The sequence below is a fragment of the Myodes glareolus genome, chromosome 6 (genome assembly GCF_982192425.1).
Source record: "Myodes glareolus chromosome 6, mMyoGla1.1, whole genome shotgun sequence".
In the NCBI taxonomy this organism is placed as follows: Eukaryota; Metazoa; Chordata; class Mammalia; order Rodentia; family Cricetidae; genus Myodes; species Myodes glareolus.
The window spans coordinates 9,481,587-9,491,383 of record NC_142031.1 but is presented as its reverse complement, the minus strand read 5'-3'; the positions used below and the strand labels follow the sequence as shown (position 1 = coordinate 9,491,383).

The following is a 9,797-nucleotide window of genomic DNA, read 5'->3' as shown; positions in this document are numbered from 1 at the left end:
GGCCTGCTGGATCAATCTCCAGGACTGAGGCCCAGGACTCCCGGCCTGAACACGTCCAGAGCTGGAAAAGGCTGCCCCAGATTACAGGGCAGGCTCCCTGGCTGTCTCTCCTTCTCCCGCCCAAGGATGTGCAGAGGGGGCGGGCGGCAAGTCTCATCAGCGCTTTTAACTGGGCCTGCCTGTCATGACTCACCTCCTAGACTTCCCGCAACAGGCAACTCTAAATAGCTGGGGACCCACCCTCCCAACAGGGAGACGTTCTTGTAAGGGGTGGGTAAGAGGTTACAAGGTGGGTGCCCAACAGGGCAGCGGAGGAGGGGGGGACACTCAGAGAGAGTGGGTCCCTGCATGAACTGAACAGTGGCACAGGTTGAAGACGTGTTGTTTACAGGCTTTTCTTATTAAGGAAATTGCTGTCAGTCAAGGTAATTCTAGCCCAGATAAGCAATAAATATGCTCCCAGCTAATCTTACAGGGATTTTATTGGCACCTGGGGTCAGAGGTTCCTTTACCCTGCTCCCCTTTCTCTCAAAGTAAAATCCTACTCCCCAGAGGTCCCTCCACCTCCGCAACGTGGGAGATTCCACGTTGGTACAACTTCAGATGTACACTTTTCTGAAGAAAAAAGAGGACCAGGCAATGATGAAGCTTGACTTCCTGGTCCTACCTGAAGGGGGGAGGGATGGGGGGGGGGAGGGAGGAGTGTGGCGGGGGGAGAGAGAATGACCAAGTGACCTGACATGAACCCTTGGCGACCCGGTTGCATCAAGGCATACGCGAGTTTCCTCTCGGCTTGTCCCGCACGCGCTCAGGGGTGGTCACCTGGCCCGGGCTGGGAGGAATGTCTGATAGAGTAAGCCGGCTTGCCTGAGACGGTTCCAGCGTGTTCGAATTCCAGCTGGGAGCCCTCGGGGAGTAGGGCGGCAAGTCCCGGCTTGCAGGAAAGAGAAGCCAGTCCCAGGAGGGTGCGAGTCGCAGCGAGACCGGGTACGCGCCCAGGCGCGTGCCCCGCCACGGCGCAGGGGGAGGGGAAGTCGCCGCAGCCACTCAGAGGCATGGTAGTGAAGCCTCCCAACAACTTTAACTGTCAATCAGACTTAATGGGGTATTAAAAAAAAAAAAAAAGGAGGGGGCGCCCTTTCGGTGGGTCCACGCCGTAGCTGCCCCGCGAGCGAAGGAATACGACGGTGCAGACTAGGGCGTCCTATCCACGCGTGCTCCACAAGCCGGCCCCGTCCAAGTTGAAAAGGACAAAAAGAAGGCAATAAATGCTAAAGGGGAGAGAAGGAGAGAGAGAGAGAAAGCCAGACCGAGCGGCAACTCCCAGCCCGGGCTGCAAGAGAAGGAGGCGGGAGCGGGAGAGAGCGGGCGCGCGCGAGGGCGAGCCGTGCACGGGAAGAAACTGACACCCGGACCCCCCACTTCTCCTGCACGGTGCTGGCAATCAGATCGCGTTTAAGCAATTTCCTGAGCCCGAGAATAGCAATGAGTCGGGAGACTTTGGCGGACTGAAATTGGGAGCTGCAGTCACTCCCCAGGTTTTGTGTGTGTGTGTGTATGGTGTTTTTTTGTTTGTTTGTTTTTGTTTTGTTTTGATTTTTCCTTTTCCTGGAGGAAAGTTGGGGAGGGCGCTACAATTGAGAAACAGCTTTTTGTTTGCTTGTTTTTTTTAATCTTGCACTTTGAAACCGCGGACTGTAGCAGGGTGCGCTCTTGTGGTTGGTGCTTTTTTTTTTTTTTTTTTGGCTTTTTACTGCCCCCCCCCCCGCCCCGCGCGCGCCTTAACTCCTCTGTGGGTTTGTAAACATTACCTGTGAATTGCCCAGCCGAAACGGCTGTTGGGGCAAGAAACTTCTTGTTAGAACTTCCCACCCCCGGCCTTCCCTCCACCCCTCTCACTGTCCCAATCTTGTGAGACGCTCCCCCCTCCCGCTCCGCCGGACAGAGCTTATCCCCCCCCTACCCCTTTTCCTCGCCCAGTGCTCTGCATCTGGAAAGAGATCAGTTCAAGAGTGCCCAGGTGGGACGCCTCTCTTTTGCCTTATTCAGCTTATTTATTATTATTTGGGGTGTTTTCTTTCTTCCTTTTTTTAATTCCTGTTTTGCTTAGTCCGGAGAGTTTCGTCCGCCGCCTCCTACCTCCTCCCCCTGTGCCCGGCTCCGCCGCGCGGAGGATGGTGTGGAAATGGCTGGGCGCGCTGGTAGTGTTCCCTCTGCAAATGATCTATCTGGTGACCAAAGCAGCCGTGGGACTGGTGTTGCCCCCCAAGCTTCGGGACCTGTCCCGGGAGTCAGTCCTCATCACCGGCGGTGGGAGAGGCATCGGGCGCCACCTCGCTCGGGAGTTCGCAGAGCGTGGCGCCAGAAAGGTACGCGGCGTGGGGGCGGGGTGGCACTGCGACACCTGGAAGTGGGTGCCGAGGGTGAGGGGACTCTGGCGCGCGCGCTTGGGGTTGGGGGTGCTCCCACCTGCTGCGGCTGCGGCAACCAGCGCCAACAAGCTGAGCGTCACCGGCCCCTCACCCCTTGCATCACCTGGAACTGCTAAACTAGCCGGTTTCAACCTTTGTAAATTTCCCCGGCACAGTCTTTTTGGCAAAGTCCTAAACTGATCGGTTCCCCTGGGATTGGTATCTGACCGACTATGTGCCCCCACCCACCCCCAGACTTAGGACACCCACCCATTCCTCCTCGTGACTTCATCTCTAAGGTGTTGTGCCCCCTACACTTCCCCCTTCTGCCCGCACCCCGTTGAGCGCGGGGTGTGCGCGCCCCTGGGTAGAGCTGGAAATCCTGACTGCTAAGGTTGTGCCTGATATTTTGCTTGGCAGCTCGCTGCCTAGTCCAAACCTGGGCGGCTACAGCTCTGCAGGGACGTGAGAGGAGTACACGTTTGGGTTTGAAAAAGGGGGAGCTGGCTTGGATGGTCTAGCCTGGCAGAAAAACTGGGAGGCCCAGGTGTTTCAGAGCCGGACAGAGGGGTGTGAGGGTAACCAACCGCTGATAAGGACCCTTCAACCTTGATCCTCTCGACCCCCTCAGCAGAGGGGATCCTTCCCCCACTGGATTAGGAGGTGGCACTATGCCGCCGCCGCTGTCCACTGCTCTCGCTATGTGGGTGACTGCAGCTCCTCTTGCTCCGGGGACGTGCAGGAGAGTATTGGAGGGAGAGCCAGCTGTCACCCAACTTGCAACTGCAGACCAGGCTGACCCATCCAGTGGCAAGAGCAATGGAGAGGGATTTGAGACCGACCGGCAGACCCGGGCTGTCTCCAGCCGGCTGGCCAGGGAAGACGAAGAACAAACTAGGGAATTAGTTTGAAATTTAAACTGTTGCTAAGGAGGGGGTAGCAGGACTAGGCAAGCCAGCTGATCTGACGTGGAGCTGCATACCTTGGGGATTAGAGTAAATATGCTCTGTGGAAAGCCAAACCTTCTTGTAATTCCAGGTTGCTTTTGTTTTGTTAAATACTGCCGAGATTTACAATTCCTTCGGTGGCTGGGACTGAACTTTGGAGTCTGAACTATCAGCCCAAGCTGATTGCCTCTTAACTCTTCCCTGACTGGGTTGTCCTAGCACAGCTGGGGTGGGGGTCATCCAGCTGTCCCGGGCTCCTGAATCTCCTTGGGTGGTTTGGACAGCTGCTTAACCTTGCCTTTAAAAGGGGGCGTTTTTTAACCCTTGGACTCACTGAACTAAGGGGAAGTAAAAGTTGTTCTCAGCAGTTTCTCTTGGGGAGTGGTGGGGGTGTCCCTGTGGAAGGCTTCCAAAGCCCTTGGTGGAGGGGGACCAGGAGGGCAGAAGGGTTACTTGGTGACAGTTGCTTTGGCTTGGCACTAGTTGGTCGTCTGCGTCCCTGTCTCATCTGACTATTCCAGCTGGCCCTGTCCTGCCGTCCCTTTCACTCTCTGTGCTTGGCTGCAGTAGGCTTACGAGGAAAGCTTTGTCAATCTGGAAAAACTTGACCGACTGTAAACAATCCTGGAGTGAAGGCAGGAGAAGGCCCTGGGGTGTGTGTGTGTGTGTGTGTGTGTGTGTGTGTGTGTGTGTGTGTGTGTAAGTAACCATGTAGAGTAGATCCAGCAGGTTCATACCCTGGAAGGCACAACCCCGCCTACACGCTTGGAAAGGACAAGCTTGCCCAGGCTGATGAGAAATAGGCCTTTAATTGGTGACAGGGTCACCCAAAACAAAATCCGGGGGGGGGGGGGCTGGGAAACTGCCGGTGCCATTCACTTGGCTGGCAGGATAACCCCCTCCCCCCAGGGCTCTCTGGAATCATAACTCTCTGAAGCTAGTGGAGAGCCACTGCACTCAGTAAGCCGGTCTCCAGCTATCCCCGTGGGAATGTGCACTCCAGGCCCTCTTGTCTTCCTACATCTGGGGTCAGTGCACGGACCTGAGGACAATCCCCAGAGCCAGGAGTCCTTAAATCCCAGAGGGCTTGGCAGCAAAGAGCTGAGTGCTGTGGGGGTTGGGAGTTTGCAGTTGAGTTGCTGGGGGACAGGTGTGAACTGGGGGTGGCCCGGGAGTATGGGAGGGAGGTAGAGAAGGCCAGTGGTGTGCAGTGAGGTGGTCACCACCAGCAGCATTGGTTAAGGGAGAGGCTAACGCTGAGAGCGCTCCCTGCCTGAATACCTGGAGAAATTGAATCTAAGAGAGATTCCCCCCGGTGGGAAAGAAAGGCAGGCAGTTTCTGCAAACAGCAAGCCTGTCCAGGAGGGGGCGGGACAACCCAGTTTCCCATAATGACCTTGAGTTAAGTAGGATTTGCAATATTTGTAGAGCGTGGGGAGCCTACCAAGCTGACCCAAATAAAGAGTTTTCTTTTTTAAAAAGAGATTTACTTTGTTTATATGTGTGTGTGCCCGTACGTGTGTGCACACGCTCACACCCGCATGCACACACATACATACAGGTGTCTCTGGAAGCCAGGGGATGTCTGATCCCCTAGAGGTGGAATTACAACTTGATGTGGGTGCTCAGAACTGAACTCTGGTTGGTACTCTGCAAGAGCACCAAATGCTCCAAACCACTGAGCATCCCTCCAGCCCCTAAGAGTTCGTCTTAAAAGAACACAGATGTAAAAAATTCAGAAGTTCTTTATCAGGAAACAGCTCTCCCTACCTACAAGACACCAAGTTGAGCAGAGACAGAAACAGCAACCCTTAGGAATTGGGGGGGAGCCCCTTGTTGGGTCATCTCCTGAGCAAACCTTTTTACATTTTCTGTGTCTCTGTAATTGCTCCCCACAAAGCAGTGAAAACTCAGGCTTGTCCTCAAGTCTGCAAGTTTGTCACGGTTTTAGCATGACCTCTTGATGGAAGCAGGAGAAGATTTATGAGGGGGCTGTTTGGAAGTATTTGGACACTCCATATCCTTTGGTCCAGTTAGAGGCAAGCATCCAGACCATGACTGAAGACTTACAGAAGTGGGGGCCCTGGGACCAGCATCCCCACTCAGGACCCAACGTCCCATTTCAGGAAGGCACTGCAAGTAGCTTGGGGTTGCATCTGTCTCAGTATCCGTGCATTTACAGGGCATGTGACGTGAAGCAGCCAGCAGGGCCTGGCCCTCAGGGCCATCCCGTGCCCCCCACCTCCTTTGTGTGCCATCCCTTCCCACTCCCAGTGACTAAACTGGCCCAAGCTCACCATTCCCTTGACTAGAGCCCAGTTCAAAGCTTGCTTACAGCATCCAGCAGGTGGTGGCCCAGCTCTGGGCTGGTAGCAGGGCTGGAGGCTAGGTAGAGATACACTAAAGAGTCCTGAAGACTTGGCATCACAGCAGGATGTCACAGCAAGGGCACGCGTTAGTGGTGGTGGCTTCCGGTGGCGTTTGTCGTGACTTAACCACAGATCAGGTAGTTGAATGGCAAGTGACTCGTGGGGCTTGTCACCGACTGTCTCAGCCCCTCTTGCTGGTCATCAGATCTCTCTGAGTGAAGAAAGATTGGGAAGGTACACTGTGCCCCCACTTAGAGGACACTGCACACCCACTTCCAAACTTCTTCACGAGCCCCCAGCTTGCTGCTGCTGACCGTCCACACTGAGAAAGCAAGCTCTGCTGTACTTACGATAACGTGCCCTTCTACCTAGGGGAGGGGTCCGGTTGTCACATCCCTGGACGTCCTTCCTAAAGCCATGTTGCCACCAGCAGAGTCATGCAGTTAATGGTTCTTCCTTCCAACTGGGGCGTTCCAGACTAGAGAGACGTCACAGCAATTAAGAACACTGATGAATCCCTCTCCCAGAGAGCCTGGGTTCAATTCCCAGCATCTTCATGACAGCTCACAACAGTCTCTAACTCCAGTTTCTGGGATCCCATGCCCTCTTCTGGCCTCTGCGGGCGCTGCTACATGTGGTACATATACAAATAGACAAAACATCCACACATGTAAACAAAGATCTCAAAAACGGGGGAAGGGTTTCTACCAACACATAACACAGGAGAAGAGAGCCTCCCAGCATGCCCTCACCAGGACCTTGGGCAGTTATGGTTTGCCATTGTCCTCGTTTCTCAGGGCAGGGTACTGTAGGGAAGTATAGCCAGGTGTATTCCCAACCTTCATTCTCAACTTTAATTTTAATGTACCGTGAGTCTCTGGAAATACATGCCGGACATCCGCTTTGGCTCCTGGCTTCTGATGGGACTGGGATCTGTCAGCCTGGCTATGATCACTTGTGTGATTGGTGGCACGAATAACTGAAGTTTCACACAGGATCGTGGTCGCAAGCGTGATCGCCACTGTACACGACTGTCATCCCACACAGGACTGTAGCACTATTATATGTGGCTGTGGCAACATCTGTAACATTGTACCATTCATGGCCACAGGGCGTTTTTGTATTGTTCTTTTCAGTGGCCTTGATGGCCCTTGGAGGACTTGTAGCTTGTGTACAAAATAAAGGTGCAGTTGGGAGCCAGCTTTGAACCACTGATTCTCAGTTTCACAACCAGAGTTTCTCCTTCTGGCCTGCTAATCTCAGCCCCACCCAGCTGTCTCCCTCGGGGTCACAGGGAGGTCAGGCAAGAGTTGTTAGATCCTGGGGCCTGGTCTACAGAGGGTTCTGGGGTGCGGGGTGGTGAGGAGTCAACAGGATGCAGGCAGGATGTGGATAAACCCACTTCTTCAAAGAACCTTGTTGGGGTGCATTTAAATACAATGGGTGGGATGCTTGCCAAAGGGTCAGGCTGGCAGCCATCAGGGTTAATTTTAAAGCCAGGCTTGGCAACCCAGGCTTATTATTCCAAGTCTTGAGAGCTAAGGCAGTCGGATCAGTAGCTCAAGGCCAGCCTCTGCTACCTAGCAGAGTTCTTTTTTTATCTTGTTTTGCTGGTTTTTAAGATTTAATTATTTGTTTTATGAGCATGTATATATGCCTGAGTGTAGTAAGCGTGCCACCTGTCTGAAGGTATCTGTGGAGGCCAGAAGAGGACGTCAGATCCCCTGAAATTATAAGGGTTTGTGAACTTGCCAGTGTGGGTGCTGGGAACAGAACCCCAGGTCTCTGCAAGAGCCCCAAGTGCTCTCTGAACTGCTGAGTTATCTCTCCAGACCCCATAGCAGGTTTGGGATCATCTTTAGCTTCTTGAAACTATCAATCCCCACCCCCCCAAAAGGAATGGCCATCTGGCATAGTGACTCAAAGATGCAGGGCCTGCTGGTAAAGGACCACCCCTAGGTCCTAGCAGCCCTAGAAAGCCAGGCTGTCCATCATTTCTCAATATTCCAGTTAAACAGACAAGCGCCAGCAAGTCCATCTTTAGGGGACTGATATGGGCTTGACCTTTTAAGGAAAGGATCGGGGATATACATGAAAAGTCCTGGTCACAAAAAAAAAAAAAGAAAGAAAGAAAGAAAGAAAAGAAGAAAATAGAAAGAAAGGGAAAAAAAGGAAGAGCATAAATGTCTCTCTTTAGGTCACAGGGTGAATCATGAATCATCTTTCCCTCCTGTCACATCTGAGGCCACCATGCTTAGTCTCTGCTAAGAACTGATCTGTGACCTTTGAGCCTGCAGGGTGTTGAGGTGACTCTGGAGGGAGGGCAATCTTGGGGAGACTCCTGGAAGGAGCTGACTGCTCAGGGGAAGGCGGTGAAGTCCCAGCTCCTCCTAGACGGGCTGTTGTAGGACTCTAGTAGAGTCACCGTATCTAGGGTAAACATTGGAAGGAAATGGTTGTTTTCCATTGTATCCAGGGTAAACAGAAGGACTCGCTCTTTCCTAGAAGTACTTTGACCTTGAAGAAATCACTGTGGGAAACAGTGGCTGTTTGCTGTCCTCTAGAGAGCGGGGGGGGGGGGGGGGGGGGGGGGGGGGGGGGGGGGGTGGTTCCGAAGGAGCTGTACAGCCTTGGCGTGACCTTGGTCCAAGACTGTTCCTGCCACACCTGGAGGTCTTGTGTTAGTGGAAATACGATGGCGGGCCATCCCACGGAAACTACATCATGGTACTTTAGTTACCTTGCCACTTCCTGTACACTAGCATCTCCCAGGATCACTTGCTACTGTGGGTAAAGGTCGGGTGGGGCAGGAAGGCGGACCAGGTGAGCATTCTGCTAAGGAATGTCAGTGGCTCCCTTACTATCACCCTAGACCCGGCTACCACTGTATTGGTCTACTTGAGTTGCCATGGCTACTCAGCCAACGTATTTTCCACTCCAGAATGGAATCATGTTATGCCCAGAGGAAAATACATCACACAACAGGCACCCAGCCCAGTAGAGCGTGATTGGCCATGCCAGCCCTAAAGCTGAGGCCTGACCCACAGGCAGGCAGGGTCACTCGCCAAGTCTCCTGAGTGTTGGTAGTAGCTCACTAGTCCCAGCACCCAGCAGTGCTGTGTTACAACCAGGGCTGCTGGGAACCAGTTCCCAATAATAGCGCTCTTAGTGGGGGACCTCCAAGGAACGGGCTGCGTGATCCTGCAAGTGACTGTATCTCTTTGAGCATTGGTTCCCTCATCTGAAAAATAAAAGTATAAAGAGTCAGTCAAAAACTCATATAAACCTCTAACTGCTTGTAAAAACTTCCTCCCACCAAAATGAGTGCCCATCTGTGGGGGCAGTGGAGGCCAGGAAGGGGAAAGGGGACACCTCACAGCCCCAGCCCCTCACTTTGTTCATAGAGCGTGGGTGGCACCAACCACAAGGGACACAACCTGCCTGGGCCTGGTTCTGAACTTTGGCCTGCAGCTCCTCCAGGACAGACAGAATTCTGCCCAGGCCACAGAAGCTGTGGGCCAATCTTAGCCTTTGACCCTGATCTGGCGCACTCAGGGCACAAACCACGCTGTTGTCATGATTGGTGACTGGTGAATAGCCAGTTTCTTCCTGGGCAGGGACTGGTCCAATGCAGACTCTGCCGTGGCTGAGGGCTAGAGAGACCTGATCCCCACTCCCCTCCATTAGTCACTGGCTGGGCAGCGGTGATCCCAGAGTCACGGGTTACCATGACAACTCCCTATACCATGGCTGCTGCTTGACAAGTCTGTCCATCTAAACCCTCCAGGAAGAAGGAGGCCCAGGCAGGCTCTGGCTTTCCTTGCTGCCCGGGTGTCCTTAGGTTCTGGCACAGTGACTGGTGCTTGGGGGTATGTCGTAAGTGACTGTTGTCTGAATGGACCCAGGATGCTCCTATCCTTGCTATTGAAAACCGCTGTTTACTAAGCACCTACTACGTGTCCAGGACTTTTCTAGTGGCTTCACACGTGGCAACGCCACCTGTGTCAGTCACTTTTCTCATCGCTGTGACTAAAGCAGCTCGAGGGAGGAAGGGTTTGCCCTGGCTCCCA

At 53.6% G+C, this 9,797-nt stretch overlaps 1 protein-coding gene across 3 annotated transcripts in view; it reads left to right on the top strand.

Moving 5' to 3' along the window:
* Nucleotides 1-1,139: 1,139 nt before the first annotated feature.
* The window catches only part of Dhrs3 (dehydrogenase/reductase 3), a 34,353-nt gene continuing 25,695 nt past the window's right edge, over nucleotides 1,140-9,797 (top strand). The window contains exons 1-2 of one of the 3 annotated variants that reach the window (XM_048461233.3): nucleotides 1,140-1,538; nucleotides 2,111-2,369. In XM_048461233.3, coding sequence (XP_048317190.1) covers nucleotides 2,175-2,369 — 195 coding nt within the window. In that variant the 5' untranslated portion in view covers nucleotides 1,140-1,538; nucleotides 2,111-2,174. Of the gene's footprint in view, nucleotides 1,539-1,770; nucleotides 2,021-2,110; nucleotides 2,370-9,797 lie in introns of those variants that run through there. The other 2 variants (XM_048461223.3, XM_048461239.3) reach the window with 2 other exon arrangements.